This window comes from Monodon monoceros, unplaced genomic scaffold (genome assembly GCF_005190385.1).
Source record: "Monodon monoceros isolate NGI ecotype Baffin Bay Population unplaced genomic scaffold, NGI_Narwhal_1 Super_Scaffold_22, whole genome shotgun sequence".
NCBI classification, from domain to species: Eukaryota; Metazoa; Chordata; class Mammalia; order Artiodactyla; family Monodontidae; genus Monodon; species Monodon monoceros.
The window spans coordinates 127216644-127235337 of NW_021703779.1; the positions used below are offsets into that span (position 1 = coordinate 127216644).

The 18694-nt window shown below is 54.9% G+C and overlaps 1 protein-coding gene across 1 annotated transcript; it reads right to left on the bottom strand.

Annotated features, from left to right (window-relative positions):
• Nucleotides 1-9578: 9578 nt before the first annotated feature.
• IRAK1 (interleukin 1 receptor associated kinase 1) lies at nucleotides 9579-18688 on the bottom strand. The gene is made up of 14 exons (XM_029241440.1): nucleotides 18598-18688; nucleotides 18347-18514; nucleotides 18071-18202; nucleotides 17848-17951; nucleotides 17511-17696; nucleotides 17296-17360; nucleotides 16974-17088; nucleotides 16177-16295; nucleotides 15490-15697; nucleotides 15089-15154; nucleotides 13643-13879; nucleotides 12694-13129; nucleotides 12050-12193; nucleotides 9579-11661 (listed from the first exon to the last, which is right to left on the bottom strand). The coding sequence occupies exons 1-14, from the start codon at nucleotides 18653-18655 to the stop codon at nucleotides 11600-11602; spliced, it is 2100 nt and encodes a 699-aa protein (XP_029097273.1). The 5' UTR covers nucleotides 18656-18688; the 3' UTR covers nucleotides 9579-11599.
• Nucleotides 18689-18694: the final 6 nt, after the last annotated feature.

The window sequence follows — 18694 nt, forward strand, 5'->3', positions numbered from 1 at the left end:
CCCTGGTGGTCCAGTGGGTAAGACTCTGCACTCCCAATGCAGGGGGCCCAGGTTCGATCCTTGCTTGGGGAACTGGATTCAACAAGCCGCAACTAAGAGTCCTCATGCTGTAGCTAAAGATCCCATATGCCACAACGAAGAGCCCGTGTGCCGCAACTAAGACCCAGTGCAGCCAAAATAAATAAATGTTAAAAAAATAAGCTATTATTCCAAATGTACCGGCATAAGGTTACATTTGGTATTTAGTATTTTAAAAGATTTAAATTTCCTCCTTAACCCATGAGTAGTATTCCACTGTATACATATACCGCATCTTTTTTTATCCATTCATCTGTTGGACACTTAGGTAGCTTCCTTATCTTGCCCATTGCAAATGACGCTGCTATGAACACTGGGCTGTATGAAACTTTTCAAATTAGTGTTTTCGTTTTCTTTGGATATGTACCCAGGAATGGAATTGCTGGATCACATGGTAGCTCTATTTTTAGTATTTAGAGAAACCTCCATGCTGTTTTCCGTAGTGGCTGCACGAATTTACATTCCCACCAACAGTGCACGAGGGTTCCCTTTTCTCCACATCCTTGCCAACACTTGTTATTTGTGGTCTTTTTGATGATGGCCATTCTGACAGGTGAAGATTAGTACATTTTTGAATGGAAAGTACCAGGAACAAAGTTAAAGACACATCACAAATGAGGATAGAATACTTGTAGCACATATGATCTCGATTATGGAAAGAACTCTCCGTACCAATAAGAAAAAGACCCATAGCCCAGTGGAATCTAACCACGAATATGACTAGATAGCTCACGTGAAAAGAAATTCAAAAGGCCAATGCAGGCAAACCAGTGAAGAACGTCCAACCTCACTTATACTGAAACGAAAATAAAAAGCAAGATATGCCTTCTCACCGATTAGATTTGCAAAGGTGGGGAGTTCCCTGGGGGTCCAGTGGGTAAGACTCCACACTCCCAGTGCAGGGGACCCAGGTTCGATCCCTGGTTGGGGAACTAGATCCCACACACATGCCGCAACTAAGAAGCCCACATGCTGCAACTAAGAGTCCGCATACAGCAACGAAGATCCCGCACGTGGCAGGGAAGATCCCACGTGCCGCAACTAAGACCCGGCACTGGCTAAATAAATAAATAAACATTAAAAAACCCAAAAAGATTGCAAAGGTGAAACTTTTGCCAATACCTGGTGCTTTGGAGGCCAGGTGGGCTACATGTACCAAAGTGACCTAGCGATCCAGCTCCTGAGGGCCTCACCTAAAAAATACCCTTGCCTAAGTGTGTAAAAATACACATGCGAGGATGCAGGATTGTTTATGGTGGCAAAAGCACAAACAGAAGAAAGAACTAGAAACAACCTGACTCTCCGCAGAGGACCACTTACGTCACTTGATAGTATATCCAGACAGTGTGCGCAACAGGGCACAGCCTTTGGGGGCCCAGCTGGGTGCAGGGGGGCGAGCGTGGTCTGGGCCTCAGGATGTGGACCACTGAGGCTTGCGCGGCTGCCCTCTGCTCTCGGGGAGGAGATGCAGGCGGGGAAAGTGAGAAGGGGTTTGTCTTCCTTTGTACACTACACTCATGTACTGTTTGGGATTCTTCATAAAAAGCAGGTATTTTTAAAAGGCAGTGTTCTGGCTAGGAAAAAATGACCACATGGTGGCCAGGAATGGGACTCCTGATCCCAGGTTGGCTTTGCTCCCAGCCTGCTCACTGGTTGCCTTAGAAACAGGCTAAGAGAGGGGGAGCCAGTTATCTTGGGGAGCCATTAAGGCAGTGACTCAGCGGAAAACCCAACCCAGGAGGGAGGTCTCCATTCACTGTTTGTGCCTGCTGACTTTCTCTTCTAGAAAAACAACAGCGAGGGAGTATTTCTGATGTCACATTTGCAACCTGGTGAGATGATAAAAAATGAAGGTGATAGGACAAGTCGACCGTCTCTTCTAATTTGTCACTAGCTGAGCGGTGTCTCTCTGCTCTCCTGTCCCTAGGAGACCACGGGTCCCCTGCCCTCTGCCAGCCTGGACCCTCCCGCTGACGGTGCGAAGAGAGCTTCCTTTCGCAAGTGTTTACTCCAGGTTGCCACAGCAACTGATGGCCCGTAGAGCACAAGCAAACCAAAAAAACCACCCAGCATTAGTGGTGGAACTTAGTACGGTTCGTACCTTCAACGGAGAGAAAAGTGAAGGGACATAGGTTTGCTTGGACTTCGCTCTGGCTTGCCTGGGCACAGACCTGTCTTGACTGACAGCACAGTTTAACCTCTGAGTTTTGTGAAGAGACCCGACTGGTAGGAGAGAAGGCTGGAGGGCCAGGCAGGGGCAGGGTCCCCGCAGCAGGACGCGGGACGCTGCAGCCAGCCGTGACAGAGCTGACGGCGGTTTGGCCAAGGCAGGGCTATGGAGATGGAACGAGGCAGAAGGGAGAAATCTACAGTGTGGAAGGAGATAAGACGTGCTGGTGACTTCTTCTGATTCTGGCCACGACTGATAGAGTATATCAGACCAACTGTCACTGCAATAGAGAAGCTGGACAAAATGTATATTTTTAAAGAACCATTTGACGGCACCAGAGAACAAGCAGGCAGCAAAGGCCTGACTTGAGGGGCTACAATCCTTGAGATGAGGGTGCACGCAAGAGTCACCCTGGCTGGTTCTCAAGCAGCAGAGGAAAGAGGACAGAAGCAATATGTTTGAAGAGATGGTGGCCGGGAATTTTCCAAAAGTGACAGAAAGACACCAAACCCCAGGTTCAAGGAGGTTACAAACATTAAGCAACACAGACACCAAGAAAATCACAGCTAGGCACGAAGCACGTCACAAAGTCAGACCGTTGAACATCCAAGACAGAGAAGAAGTACTGAAAGCACCTGGAGGGAAAGAACACATTGACTGCGGAGGCACTGTGATAAGACTAATGATGGCTTTTCAACGGAAACAATGAAGGGTGATGGGATAATATAGTTAAAAGTGCTGAAAGAGAAAAACTGCCAACCTGGAGTTCTATACCGAGCAAAATAGCCTTTAAAGGTGAAGGCAAAAATACATTTCGGGCAAACGTTGGGGCAACTCAACGCCAGCCTACCTGTCCTGTAAGAAATATTGCAGGTAGTTCTCCAGGCTGCAGGAAAACGACCCTGCCCGTGAAAGGACGTTAAACGTCATTAGTCACTAAGGAAGTAGAAACCCAAACTTCAATACACTTCACACCTACTAGAGCGGCTATCACTGAAAGGACAGACGATCACGTGGCGCTGCTGACGACGTGGACAAATTAGAGCCCCCACAGGTTGCCGGTGTGGCTGTAAAATGGTGCAGCAAAATGTTACACATACGTTACCGTATCACCTAGCAACTCCACTCCCAGAGAAATGAAACACAGCCACAGGAAAACTTATACGCAAACGTTCATAGCGGCACTCTTCATAGCAGCCCCAAAGTGGAAACAACCCACATTTCCATCTATGGAAGAATGGATAAACAAAGTGTGGTCTCGGGACTTTGCTGGTGGCGCAGTGGTTAAGAATCCGCCTGCCAGTGCAGGGGACACGGGTTCGAGCCCTGGTCCGGGAAGATCCCACAGGCCGCGGAGCCACTAAGCCCGCGCGCCACAACTACTGAAGCCCGTGTGCCTAGAGCCCGTGCTCTGCAACAAGAGAAGCCACCACAACGAGAAGTCCGCGCACCGCAATGAAGAGTAGCCCCCGCTCGCCGTAACTAGAGAAAGCCCACGCGCTGCAGCAATGACCCAATGCGGCCAAAAATAAATAAAAGAAATAAATTTATAAAAAATTTAAAAAATGAAGTGTTATTTCAAAAGTACTGACGTCTAGGCCATGGGATCCACAGAGGGGTTTTGGTGGTTTGCAGTAGTCAAGGTCAGAAAACATCTGAGGATGGGTCATGCTCGTTAATGCCTCCTATGGTGATGTTATCCTCCGATTATTTTCTTGACCTTATTTTCGGTCAAGAAATGAAATCATCTGAGAAAGAAAGCAAGGGAGGGAAGGAGGGATCCAGGGTGGAAGACCAGAGCTGCGGGAAGGCATGCAGAGCGTTAGAAGGGGACTCTACGAGGTAAACACAGCATAAGTCAAACCACGCCGACGTGAAGACAGCAGCACCAGGGCAAGGGGGGCCCCAAGAAGGATGACACAAGTGACACTGAAAGAAGGTGAGAAAGGAAAAAGGAAGGAACAAAGAGCAGATGGGACAACACGGCCATCTCAGGAGGGAGAATGGGGCGTCACTGGTTAGTGGGCACAGGGTTTATGTTGGAGATGATGAAAAAGTTTGGGGGTTTCGCTAGTGGTGATGGTTACGCAACACTGTGAATGTATCCAGCGCAACTGAATCGGATCCAAATGGTTCACACGATAAATATTATGTCATGTGTATTTTACCACAACAAATACACACACAACCATATGGGCAATTACGTTAAAATGCCAATGAATAAACAATGATTGCCAGGCTGGATTAAATGGAAAACCACCGCCCCCCCCCGACAATATGTTGCTTAAAAGAGTCACGTTGTATTTTGAAAACACAGCTATACTGAGGTAAAATTGACATAAAATCAACTGCACGTAGTTTAAAGCCTAGTCCTTGAAAGTTCTATCTGTGAAACCGTCACCACAATTGAGAGAATGGCCATATCCATGACCTCTGAAAGTTTCCTCTCGCTCCTGGTGACCCTTCCCTCCCGCCCAGCCCTAGGCAGCCACCTATCAGCCTCTGTCAGGAGAGAGAAGTTCGCATTTCCTAGAATTGTATATAAATGGATTCATCCAGTGTGTATGATCCTTTCACTCTGTAGTTATTCTGAGTCCAATAGTTTGTTCCTTTTTATTGCTAAGTTTTCTTCTGTTGTGTGAACACACAATTTGTTTATCCCGTCACCTGATGGCCGTTTGGATTGTTTCCACTGTCTGGCTGTTGTGACTAGAGCAGCTGTGAGCACTCGTGGACAAGTTTTTGTGTGGACATAGAATTCGTTTCTCTCAGATCGATGTTGGCGGGGGAAGAGCTTTATCATGGTATACGTGGATGATAACGTTTTAAGACACTGCCACACCATTTTCCAAAGTGGCTGACCCATTTTACATTCCCACCAGCAGTGGGGGAGAGTTCCAACTGCTCTACAATTTATATGGAAGTGCAAAGGGCCCAGAAAAACTACGACAATCTGGAAGAACAAACCCGAGGGCTCACCACTCACAGCAATTGACACTTCCTCTAAGGCTGCAGCGATGAAGCTGGGGTGGTGCTGGTAGAGGGACACCAGAGAGCCTGGTGTCATGGAACAGAAGTCACATCTGGCTAGCAGATTGGTGACAAAGTCCCCACTTTGATTCAGTGGGGAAGGATGGTCTTTTTACTAACTGGTGTGGGACAGACTGGATGTCCATGTGGGAAAAAAGGACAGCCTGAGGCAGAAACAAAAATCAATTTGAGATATAGCATGGACCTAAATAGGAGACGTAAAGCAATGAAGTGTCTAGAAGTCTAAGGAGAATATCCTCATGACCCTGAAGAGAGCACAGAAAGCAGTAACCCAAACAGAAAAGATCAACATGTTGAACTTCACTGAAATTAAGAACTGTTAATCAAAGACGTCATTAAGAGAGTGAACAGGTAAACTCCAGAGTGGCAGAAGATACTATGGGACACATATCATCCAAGACCAATCCTCTGAATGGACACCGAAGCACCGCATATCAGCGAGGACAAGGGCCTCATCACACAATGTGCCTTTCCCAGGAGAGGACCTCCAGATGGCCAATAAGCCAACGAACTCACGTTCATCATTAGTCATCGGGGAAATGCGAACTCAAACCACGAGTCTAACCCCCGTCAGAATGATTCCAAGTGAAAACGTGCTGAGAACGCCAAGTGCTGGGGAAGGGGGCAAACTGGCACAGCCACTCGGGAAAACGTCTGTTAGAAACCTGCTAAAACCGACTGCGCGCATCCCGCGTGACCCAGAAGTCCTGCCCCGAGTACCATGCTTGGGCTACTCTGCTCCCGCGTCACTCTAGCTGAACCGAAACAACGTTTCCCAGAGTCCCGCTCGCCGTGTGGTCCCAGGTCAGCGTCGGCCACAGGAGAAATCTGCATGGGATCCGGCAGCTGGGGGGCAGCAAGCCCCAGCAGCACCTCCCACGGGTCCAAATTCCAGGCCAGCTGAGCGCGTGACTTTGTGCTGTGGGGTGCCCCCTTGTCTGTAGGCCACCTGCATCGCCAGCACTTGGATACAGCGAGAAAGACGCAGGCTCCATTTGGGTTTGCTCTCCCACGAACGGCTGTCTCTCCCTTCCAGAGGCCAGGGCTGCTGACCTGAGGCCCAACGCCAGAGGCAGAAGCCACAGCCTCATGGAGATTTGCAGGGTCTAACCGTATCTGTAACGATTCTTCTCTTACCAATAGTCGCTCTGCCTCTCGGCCTAAACCCTAACGGATGTAACATCCAAGAGGAAGGGGGGCATCCGTAACCAAGACATGCATGAAAATGTCCAGGGAAGCTTTATTTATACCAGCACCAAACTGAAAACAACCCAGATGTCCGTGAAGGGGAGAAGGGACGAAACGCGGTCTGTTTCTACAACAGAACACCCCTCGGGCGTGAAAGCCCGTCAGCTACTGCTGCTCGCAATAGCACGGCTGCATCTCAAAACTACGGGCCGAGTGAAAGGAGCTGGGCACGAAAGGGCCCGTGCTACACGGTTCCATTTATGCGAGGTTCAAGAACACAGCAGACTCGTCTACGTGTTTGAAGCCAGCCTAGCGCTCCTCTCGCATGAGGGACCTTTGCAGGGTGACGGAAATGCCCTTGGGCTGCTTTTCAACCCGTCCATGAATCTTGACGCTCCTCCCATCAAAAGGTGGACTGTAATTCCTTTCCCCTCAAGGGTGCAGCAGAAAGCAGACCACGAAAGGTGACACAGCCTCCAGCAGGCTGTCTCAAGAGGTTCGGTCTTAGAAGCCAGCCCCGCGCTGGAAAGAAGCCACACGGCCACAAGGAAGAGGTATGTGTAGGTGTCCTAGTCCCAGCAGGGTCCCTGGCTAACCACCAGACACGCGTGGGAGCCTCCGGATGGTCCCAGCAACCAGCCTTCTGGTCATTCCGGCTGACACTGAGTTGTCCCATCGGAGCCCCGCCCAGGTTGCAAGTTCACAGGCAAAGTTAATGTCATCGTTTTAGCCCCTCAACTTCGAGGTGGTTTGGAACAACAGATAACTGGTACCGACTTAGATCTCAGCAGTGGCTGGCACCTGGCTGTTTACAGCTATACAAAGTCAGTGAGCTGATGAAAGCAGATCCAGGAGGGAGGAGGAAAGGGATCCTGCAGGAGAAAGATGGGGTGATCTCAGGATTGAAGAATTCCTCAGAAAAGAGGGGAAAGTTCTGATTCTGGGCAGAATAGCCCTCTCGGTGTGAACAACTAGGAAACCAGTCAAAGTATTTGAAACAACTATTTTCAGATATCGGCCAACAGGCAGCGCACGACTGTGATCAGAAGGAAGACAAATGTGGAGACGGCTCCGAGCAGCCTGCATCTCTGCCTGGAGGTACTTTCCAGAATATGGTGCAGGAAGAGGGGGCTCCTGAGCAGAACCAGTGGCCTCAGTTATCAGAGCTAACAAACCAACCGCAGAGAAAAAATAGAACGCCAGAAATATTTGATTAATCCAAAGAAACCAGGGATAGAGGAGAAAAGGAACAAAGAACAGATGGGACAAATAGAAAATAAATAGCAAGATGATAGACTTAAACCTAACCATCACGTGTGAATGGATTAAACAGACCAATTAAAAGGCAGAGATTGTGAGAGGGGTTAAAAAAGTAAGACTGAGGGACTTCCCTGGTGGCGCAGTGGTTAAGAATCTGCTTGCCTATGCAGGGGACACGGGTTCAAGCCCTGGTGTGGGAAGATCTCACATGCTGTGGAGCAACTAAGCCCGTGTGCCACAACTACTGAGCCTGTGCTCTGGAGCCCGCGAGCCACAACTACTGAGCCCGCGTGCTACAACTACTGAAGCCCGTGTGCCTAGAGTCGGTGCTCTGCAACAAGAGAAGCCACCGCAAGGAGAAGCCCACGCACCGCAAAGAAGAGTAGCCCCCGCTCGCCACAACTAGAGAAAGCCTGCGTGCAGCAACGAAGACCCAACACAACCCAAAACAAACAAATAAATAAAACTGATTCTAAAAAAAAAAAAAGTGAGACTGAAAAAGAAACAAACAGACAAAAAAGAAAACAAAACGAAAAGCAACACCAAGCCATATGCATCTATAACTGCACTTTAAATACAAAGACACAGGTAGGTTAAAAGAACAGAACCGAAAAAGTTATACCACGGAACAAATTAGGCATAAGGAAGTTGGGAGTAGCCACTCATATTCATACCAGATAAGGCAGGCGTCAAAAGAAAGAACATTATCAGAGATAAGCAGGGGCGTTAAATGATAATAAAAGGGCCAATTTATCAAGAACACAACAATCCTAAATGTGTATGCACCCAACGATAGCTTCAAAATACGTGCAGCAAAATCTGACAGAACTGAAAGGAGAAAGGCAGATTCACAACTACAGCTGGAGACTGCAGGCCTTTTCTCTCAGAATTAAAAACACGTAATGAAAAGATATCTGCAAGATTCTCAAGTATTTGGAAACTAAATACACTTCTAAGTAAGATATCGGTTAAAGAAATAATCACAAGGAAAATGAGAAAACATTATAAACTGAATGATAATGAAAAGAGAACTTATCCAAATGAGTAGAACGCAGCCAAAGGTGTTCTCAAAGGGAATTTATAGCTTTAAATGCTTATGTCAGAAAAAGCAAGGTTTAAAATCAGTGATTTAAGGTTATGCTTTAAGAAGCTGAAAAAAGATGAGCAAAATAAGATTTATTACTCCAAAACAAGTAAAAGAAAGGAAATGATAAAGAGTGGAAAATCAATAAAACAGAAAACGGGCAAACAATGGAGAAAAATCAGTGAAACCAAACTTGCTTCTTTGAAATGATCAATAAAATTGATAAGCCTCTATTCAAGCTGATCAGAAAGAAGGAAAGACAAAAATTACCAATATTGGGGATGAAAGAGGGGCCATTGCTATAGATCCTACAGACATAAAAGGGTAAGGGGGGATTATTAAGTTTATACCAACTGAGATGAAATGGGCAAATTCCTTGAAAGACACAAGTTATGAAAACTGACCCATGAAGAAACAAAATCTGAAGGGCCTCATATCTAATTAAAGAAATTGAACTTATAATGAAAAACCTTCCCACAAAGAAAACTCCAGGTGCAGATGACTTCACTGGTGAATCCATCAAACATTTAAAGAAGTAACACTGGGGACTTCCCTGGTGGCACGGTGGCTAAGACTCTGAACTCCCAATGCAGGGGGCCCGGATTCGATCTCTGGTCAGGGAACTAGATCCCACATGCATTCCACAACTAAGGAGCCTGCCTGCTGCAACTAAGACTTGGAGCAACCAAATAAATAAATATTGAAAAAAAAAAAAAAAGAAGTAACACGAAGGATACACAAGCCCTTTAAGAACACAGGAGGAGAAGGAGACACTTTCCAACTTATTTTATGAGGCCCTGACACCAAAACCAGATAAAGATATTACCAGACAACTACAGATCAATACCCCTCATGAACACAGATGCAAAAATTCTCAAGAGATATTAGCAAATGGAATTCAGCAATATATAAAAGGATAACACATCATGACCGAGTGCTGTTTTTATCTAAGGAATACAAAGTTGGTTTAATATTGGAAAATCAATTTATGGGGTTTACCACATTGACAAAGTACATCTATGACAATCCTATAGGTAGCATCATACTTAATGGCGAAAAGCCAACACTTTGCCCCCTAACATTGACAACAAGGCAAGGATGTCCACTTTCACCGCTTCTATTCAACATTTAACCAGAGGCCCTAGCCAAGTGTTAACAAGGCAAGAAAAATAAATGAGGGAATTCCCTGGCAGTCCAGTGGTTAGGACTCCGCGCTTCCACTGCCATGGGCCCAGGTTCGATCCCTGGTCAGGGAACCACGATCCCGCAAGCTGCGCGGTGCAGCCAAATTAATTAATTAACTAATTAATTAGAAAAGAAAAAGAACTGAAAGGCATACAGACGGAAAGGAAGAGGTGAGACTGTCTTTATTTGCAGACGAAATGATTGTGTGCGTAAACTATCCCAAGGTATTCACCAAAAAACTAGAGCTAAGGTGTGAGTTAGAGCCAAGGCCACAGAATGCAAAGCCAATATACAAAACTCAGTTGTGTTTCTATACACTGTCAATGATCAACTAGAAAACGAAATAAAAGTACCATTTACAATAGCGTCAAAATCCATAAAATAGGGAAAACTTAACAACCTGTGAAAGTACTGCTGGGTAGTAGTGTTGGGGATCTGCCGCCAGCACGGTGGCTTAATGGGAATGGGAACAAGAACCTCCAGAGGACCTGGGGGTGGGAGGCTAGGGTCTGGGTTTGGACAGTCAAGAACACCGAGATGAGAAGCACTGGAAGAGCTCAAGGCTTTCAGGGCCACAAAGCCTACAAGTACAGCCAGCGATCAAAGTGTATGTATTTATTACTCCAGGACAACTTGGACTGCACCAGTGCCTAGCTTCGTGGCGCATGTAGTGTGACTCATGATCGCAGACACAAAGACTCAGTTATACCAACGCTGACTTGCTTCTACAAACGTGAGTCCCATTTTCATTTTCCTTCCTCTCTGTCTTGCTGCCAACTCCCTGCTGTCTTGGGGCTTCTCACTGTCTGGGTAACACAAGGCTTGGGCCTAGCCAAACCTGGGGTAGTGGCCCCTCTGTCACAAGCAGTGCCCGGGCCTGAGGCCGAGCCTGTGGCCTCTGGAGCCCGACCTGGCTCGGTGGCCTGTTAGGCTGGCTCCCGGCTCCCTGGGGAAGCCTGCGGACGCTGGCCTGACGGGAGGCGCTGCTGCACTTGCTGGGGCCTCTCAGAACTCCCGCTTCTAGCTAGTGGACTGAACCACGGGACAGCCACAGCTCACTTTCCCCTTCCCAGTTACAAGCAGCTGGGAGGGCCCCGGCCTCATCGGTTCCCGTCATCAGAGTGGCTGCTTTTCCCCAGGGCTTCAGCAAGGTCGGAAAAGAAGGGCTAAGGGCTGCTGCTGTAGGCCTGGGCTGCAGAGGCCCCGCCCAACTCTCAGGGGAGCTGGCGCCCCGCTAGTCCCACTGGACCACTCACCTCTCCTCCTCGGCCTGTGTGGCCAGCAGCCTTCAGACCTGCCCTCCTCCCCGCCACCGGCCCCTCCAACGACATCGGCTTTCCTCTCCCGCGAATGCTGGCCTCAAGGCAGGCTGTTGAGATGTCCTGCCCTACTGACAGCCGGCCGCAGCCGGCCCGGGGGGCCCTGAGCCCTGCCCGTGCCCACGCCCCAAGAGCAGCAGGGCCACCACCTGCCCTCCTCCGTGAGGACGGAGCCCCCAAGGCTGCCGAGGGTTCGCGAGCTGTGAGAACTTCCAACCGTGAGAACTTTGACTTCTGGGTTTAGGGATCTGAACAGGCGGCAGTTCAGCTCTGAAACTCATCACTCTCTTCGGGCCCCTGCCTGTCCCGGTGCTCCAGGCCCAAGTCTGCAGAGGGGGGAAGAAACGCCAGTCGGTTAGCAAACAGGGGGAGGCACTCGAGGGCTGGGCTGCGCTTCCCCCTTGCTCCCGGGGCGCTCTCTGGAATGGAACGTAGCTGTGGGGGCTGCCTGTGTTCTGGGAGCACGGGGGCTGCTGGCACCCCCAGGCTAAGGGAAGGTGCGTGTCGTCAGGAGGAGGAGAGCGAGCCGGGACAGGGCTGTACCCAGAATACACGATGTCCCAAAGGAGGCGTGGGGGCCGGCCGGCCTCCCGGCCGCCGTTCGAGGGGGTGACGGGCTCGGGGAGCGGGGGCCCCATCTGGGCCCCAGCAGAACGAAGGCTCCGAGTGGCCCAGAGGCCAGCCGCCCGGCCGCAGAGCACAGTCCTGGGGTACCTGGGAGGGAGCTAGATGACAGCAGCTGCAGGCTGTCTAGGACCCCATCCTCGTACAAGGCCAGCTTCCGCAGCATCTTCCGTCGCGCCGGGTTGATGACAATCTGGGGGGGTAGTGACGACGTGGAGCCGCCCAGGAGCGGTCCTGGCGTGGAGAGAGGGCCCACTGAGCCACAGGGGCCGATGGCCCTGGAACTCCCTGCTGACACTTCTGGCCCCATGAGCCTTCCTGGTCCCCAGCCCAGCTCCCTGCCCTTCGGAAGGACAGAGGCCCTCGGCGCTCTGAGAGCGGGGACCTGGAAGGGGCCGTGCTAGGGCCCTGGCTAGCTGCTGGGCCTGGAGCCCGGTCCCGGACTGGGCCTTCCTTGCCCCCAGCTTTCGGGGAGCAAGGTCCTGGCCTCTCCTCAGCCAGCTGAGGCCGCGGTCTGGGGAGATGAGACGGCACGGGACCGTCCTCTGTGGGCCTTTCCAAGGCCGGGTGGGGGGCCTCCCCGAGACAGTGGCCTGGAACTTGCTAAGGACACAGGGAGCTTAACGGTAGGCCCCACCCAGTTCTCTCCTCCCAGAAGGCCGGGGGTGGGGAAGATGGGGACTGCCACCAAAGGAGGCCGCTGGTCCCTCTTCTGGGCACGTGTCCCCAGGTACCTTCCACAGCTGTGGGCTGGAGCCCTGGGCTGCTCCCCCAGCTCGACTGTCTGGTGGCATCCCCTTGAGTACAGCCAGCCTGTCCGAGGGGTGCTGGCGCCCACACGGCGGCCCCTGGGCCAGGGCTGCCTGGCCGGGCTGGGCCCGGGGGGCAGCTCGGGGTCAGGTGCCAGGAATGCAGGGCAGCAGATAGGCCGGACGTGCTCTCGTCGCTCTCCACGGGCTGGTTGGCGCCTTTCTGCAGCCGCTCTGTAGCCTGGGCCAGGGCTCCCGAGGGCGCCGCCAGGGGCTGCCATGGGCTGGCACCGCTCAGGGTACTGCCAGCGGTGGACACGTAGGAGTTCTCCTGAGGGGAAGGGGGGCTGCGGCTGGCGGCCTCTGGCTCCAGAGACGGCCCTGCCAATGCCGCCTGCAGCGTCTCCAGCTTCTGGTACGCCTGCGAGGAGGGAGAGGGGCTCTCAGGGCGAGTGGTCCTCACAGAAGGTGGTCAAACTGCACAGTGGCTCCGGGTCAGGGATGAAGAAGAGAGTTGTAGCCACCAAAGCTAAGGACTTAGAATGGCTTCTCTCTGTCTTCTAGGAAGCAAACCTCGCTGCCCTGGTGCCCTCGAATGGGGCTTCTTCCCTTCTCAGAGACAGAGAGGTGGGTGATGGGGAGGGGACTCAAAACGGTAGGTGCAGTGGCGCAGCACAGGCAGAAAGGGGCGCAGTAAAAGCCTCTCGCCTCCCTCTGTGTACCAGGCGGGGTTCAGTGGAGCTCCGGCCACTCCTAGCAGAAGCACAGGCAGGCAAGGCACATTTGGAGACTTCCTCCAGAAAGAGGTCTGCGAGGGGCTGTGTCTGGCTCCCTACACGGCAGTGCCAGGAATGTGGCATTTCCAGCAGGCCACGGTCTCCCACGGGTGGCTGGCATCTCAGCTGCTTCCCTTCCCCCTGCCTCACAGGCCTACCTGGGTCATGGGGGGTCTCCTCTTGGCCCGGCGGTGCAGGCAGCAGCAAGCCAGCTGGCCCAGGGCCAGGCCCAGCTCTGGCGGGCACGGCCCAGGCCTGGGGTCCAGGTGCTTCTTGTAGATCTGGGTGGCGATCGGGGCGGCCCAGGCATCTGCAGCCAGACCTGCTTGGAGTGTGGTCTGGGTGCTTTTCAGGGCCAAACCAGCCTCCTCGGCTTCCTCTTCAACCAGGTCTTTCTGCGGGACACGTAACGTGAGTGTGGTCACCGGGGGCCATGCCTTCTGCTGCGACCCCCAGACCCTTGTCGCTGGTGCCCCAGGCCCCAGGGATCCAGCTACACACACAGCACCCGGGCCCGCTTTCACAGAGCTGACTTCCTGGGAGGGGAGAGGCGCCGACATGCCTCTTAACCGATGGAAACTGCGGCAGGGAGGCCCAAGCAAGTGACACTTCAGCGGGGATCTAAAGGGATGAACTAGCCGGAGAGGGCGGAGCCGAGACGGCTGGGAACAGGACCAGAGGCCACCTTGAGTTCTGAGAGGGGAGGGACTGGCAGGAAAGACTGGGCTTGGGGGGGGGGGGGGGGGGGGGGGGGGGGGGTTGGCCTTTCAGGCAGAGGGAAAGGCTCTTACAAAGGCCCTGGGGCAGGCATCGGGGAGCCGGCCCGAGTCTGGGGGACAGAGAGAGGGCTGCTGGCGGGCAGGTGAGGGGGCTTCCACAGCCTCCTCACGGTTACGAAAACTCGCTTTGGCTGTGGCACAGAGAACCAGGGGTCAGGCCCGAGGGGTGTGGTGCGCTGCTCCGAGGCGGTGCTGACACCGGGTGGGCGGAGCGGCCCACGTGGAGGAGGTCTCCTGTTTGGCTGCCCGGCTCTGGCACAGACCCACCAAGACCCGGCAACAGACAGAAATAGCCCCAAGCCCGGGGCGGAAGGCCAGGAAACACAGCAGCTTGTAAAGCGTGAAGCACACGCGCCAACCGAGCGCAGACCGAACGCAGACGGGCCTGGCGAGGAGCTGGGCTCCTGGCTCCAGGTCAGGCCCCGGGCAGCTTGGACCTGCTCCACAGCACCCGGGAGGGCTTCTCAGAGGCGGCCGCATTCTCTGCCACAGCCTCTCCCGTCCCCACGTGCCCACCCTGTTCTGTTCTCCACTGTGGCTGGCACCCTCCTCGCCCGCCCCCAGCCCAGGCGGGGTCTGGAAAGGCCCACAGCATCCAAGAGGACAGACAGGTTTCTCCTCAGCAAGGTAAATGAAGCCGTCTGGGGCCCTGCCTATTTTCAAGGATGAGTCAGCAGCGGCAGAGGCTGGCTCCCGTGGGGCACTGCGTTCCAGATCATTCCGCCCTCCAGGTCTATGCCTGTCTGTCGCCCAGAGCAGCACCTCCCGGCCTCACTGTCTCCCTCCCGGCCCACCTTCCTCCCTGCCCTGCCTCGGGAGGCTCACCAGATACTTGGTCTGGGCACCGTGCATCCTCACAGCCCTCTGGCCGGCCAGGGTCTCCAGCACCACCTGGAGAGAGGACAGGCTGGAGGGCGAGGCAGGCAGGCCCACTGGTGGGGGGAGGGGTGCACAGTGGATGGGGAGGCCCAGCCCAAAGAGGGGCTGCTGGGCGTGGACCGGGGCTGACAGGGGCACATCCCTCAGACAGGCACACGAGGACCGACTCTCAGCAGGGACAGAGCCGCAGCCGTGGGACTAAAGCTCTGGCGGTTTGGAGGGCCCACTTGAAACAAAAGAATTCAAAACTACAAACGTGAAACGAGGTGCGGGACCGACGAAGCGGCCCGCGCCGGGGAGGGCAGGGCCCTGGAGCCGAAGCTTCATCAGAGGGCCCAGCGGCTCACCACGCCGAAACTGAAGGTGTCGGTCTCCACAGCCAGCCTCCCCGTCTTGATGTACTCGTCGGGCAGGTACGCCAGGGTGCCACGCACAGTCCGAGTCTGGGCCACAGTGCTGCTCCGGCTGGGGTTGGCGCCTGCAAACCGGCTGAGACGGGCCAGGCCAAAGTCTCCCAGTTTGGGCATCAGTCTCTCATCCAGAAGGACGTTGGAACTTGGGGAGGGAAGAGAGTGGTGTGGGCCCGGCCTTGGCCCTGGCCCACTCCGTGACCCACCCCCCACCTGCCTGGTCCTGACAAAATCAGACTGCAGACAGTGGCTGGTGCGGCTGAGCGTTCCAGCCACCTGGGGCTCCGAGCACGTGGCCCCCAGAGCACCCTCACACGGTTCAGCCCCTGTTCATCGGTGGGGCCCGTCGTTGGCCTCTGCTTCCACACCTGTCCCACACCGGGTACTCAGTGACCCAGAGCCCCCAGCCCTGACATCCCCGACCTGAGTCTCGAGCGGGAGAGGGTAGGCCCACTCTCATGGGGGGCGCTCAGGGCAAGGCTTCTTGGGCCCAGACAGTGGGCCGTGGCGAGCAGGAACCATGGCTCCCTGCCGGCGGAAGGTTTGGGAGCGTGACCCCTTGCCGTAGACTATGTTCCTGCCACTCTGAGAGGCCCCGGGGGCCTGGCTGTGTCCCCTCCTCACCTCTTGACATCTCCGTGGATGAGGCTGGGGCTGTCTTGATGTAAAAACTGAATTGCCCGGGCCGTGCCCAGAAGTATGTCCAGTCGCTGAGGCCAGGAGAGAGGGGGCCAGGTCTGGGTCTGGAAGGGCAGAAGGAGCAGAGGGGCAGAGGGGAGGCTGTGGGCCACTGTTCTTTGACCCCCATCCTTCCCTCCACCTGTCACCAAGGGGTCTGGACGAGCAGTTGACTCTCTGGGCCTCAGTTTCCCCTTCTGGAAAACGAGGAGCAAAGTCTCCATGAGCTACTTCAGAAGAGGGTGGCGACTAAGCTCCTGCGGTGCTCTCTCTGCACAGCGCACGGGGCTGGGATCATGCCCTGGGGACCCCCCCCAGGCTCTGGCAGTCCTGGCTCTGGGGTGATCAGGATGTCGTCGGAGGCTCTTTCCCCGCCTCCCCGCACACAGCACGCTTATCCTGAGCCCTTCAGCGTGAGGTTAGAGGTGCTCCTGCCCTGTGTTCGGTTAGCCCTTGCGTCTTGTGGGTGCCTCCCTAGATGGGGCCCCGGTGCTGTCTATCGCCTCCTTCCCTCAGGGCAATGCTGACGCGACCCTTCCGCTACCCTGCTTGCAAAGGGGAGAAGCCCAAGTCAAGCTACTCCGAGTCCAGAATCCCCTTTCAGAGGCACCACGAGCCAGGCTTCTGGGCATGCGGGAGCAGCAGGGAGGGGCCCCACTCGCAGAGGCCGAGAGCCCAGGCCCTGTGTCCCGCTCTGCCCGGGTGCCAAGTGTGATGCAACGTGCCAGCCTAGGTAAGGCTACCTGGACATGGAGGTGGTCTTCCAGGGAGCCGTTGGGCAGGAAGCCATAGACAAGGCAGTAGAAGCCACTCTGAGCACAGTAGCCAGCAAAGTCCACGATGTTTGGGTGACGAAATCTGCTTGGAAAAGTGGGGTCTGAGCACTTTGGCCCCCAGCATCCACCACGCCTTCCATCTGACCATCGTGGGGACAGTCCCTGCCGTTTCCTCAGCTAGCCTGAGCCTGGCAGGCTTTGGGAGACCAAGGGAGCCAGGTGCGTGACACACGGTCCTGGCGGGCCTCTCCCGCTGCCCGCACCAGGAGGGACACCACAGGCGGCTCACCGTGACAGCTGCTCCACTTCGGTCCGAAAGCTCTGCTTCACCGTGGTCCACTCCAGGTCTGCCTCCTGTTTTGGGCCCAGAATAAGCAAGGGGCGGGGGCCTTGGACTGGGAAATCAGAGGGCTGAAGGAGCCGTGTGGGGTAGTGGGGGGAGGACCAGAAAAGTGAGGGTCGGCTAACAGCCTTCCAGAGCCTTTGCCTGGACGCTACACACACCTCCTTTAGCCTCTTCACAGCATATACCGTGTTCCTCATCACAGCCCGGTACACACACCCAAAGCCGCCCTCCCCGATCTTCAGCTCCTCTGAGAAGTCGTGGGTGCCCTGGCAAATCTCACGGAGGGGCCAGCAGAAAGAGGAGTGGGCCCCCTGCAGGATGGACGCTGGGCTCTCTGGGCTCCGCTGTGGGAAGAGACCCCAGATCAGGCGAGGTCCCGCCTCCTCCCCTCTGCCTAGCCCACCCCTGCTGGGCTGGCTGGGGCTCCCCAGGGTACCAAAGGCTGCCTTCTCATCGCTTGTCTCAAACCTCTGGGTGGAGGCAGGACCCACCTACCTTGATACAGGAAGGGGCTGGCGATGGCAGTGGTGGCTGGAGGGCAGCAGGGCTCGGGACAGGGCCGAGCTCAGGGTCAGAATGAGTCTGGGAGCCTGGAAGAGCTTCATAAAGACACCAGTGAGAGGCAGGCAGAGACCAGTGGCCGGATCTACAGCCGTGGCCAGTGTCAAGGGGCTCCTTTCCTCCGGTTCATCAGGCCAACCCCCGGGAGCCGCCTTACCTGGGGAGAGGAGGGTGGAGGCCGACGAGTGCAACTTCTGGGGGCTGGGGGCCGCGGCCTCAGAAGGTGCAGAGATGCTGTTAGGCCTCGGGGCGGTGGCGCTGGGGGGCAGAAGCGGGGCGGGAGGGTGCCCTGGGAAGCAGAGGAAGGAAAGGGCTATTAGGCCCAGGCGAAGGGGGGGGGGGGGGAGGAGCTCCAGGGGAGGCCCTGGGCGGCCCCTCTCCCGAGGTCCTGGGGGTTCTGGAGGTCCCGGGGGCTCCGGGGCCGCGCGCTCACATGCCGTGATGATGTCCCGCGCACGGAGCAGCTGCAGGTGCGTGAGGATGCGCACGAGGTCGGCCACGCGGGCGTTGCGGTTGATCCAGGGCCACAGGACGCTGGCCGTGCGCTGCCCGGAGCGCTCGCATAGCCGCAGCTCGGTCTGGTCGCGTACGATCAGGGCGGCTGCGGGGCGGGGGTGCGTCAGGCCGGGGCGTCCGGCCCCCGCGCGCCCCCCGCCCCGCCCCCGCCGGCCCGCCACCACCCACCGAACTGGCACCAGTCGGCGGGCTCCAGGGCGTCCATCACTTTGTAGAAGCGGCACATGACCCAGGGCGGCACCTCGTACAGGACGCGCTGGCCCCC

Excerpts from the sequence above, each read along its gene's own strand:
- IRAK1 (XM_029241440.1), bottom strand. The coding sequence starts at position 18,655 with ATGTGCCGCTTCTACAAAGTGATGGACGCCCTGGAGCCCGCCGACTGG. Across the intron at positions 17,697-17,847 it reads CAGCCCCTTCCTGTATCAAG|CGGAGCCCAGAGAGCCCAGC; the intron begins GTAGGTGGGTCC and ends CTCTTCCCACAG. Across the intron at positions 15,155-15,489 it reads ACACCTTCAGTTTCGGCGTG|GTGGTGCTGGAGACCCTGGC; the intron begins GTGAGCCGCTGG and ends TCCTCTCTCCAG.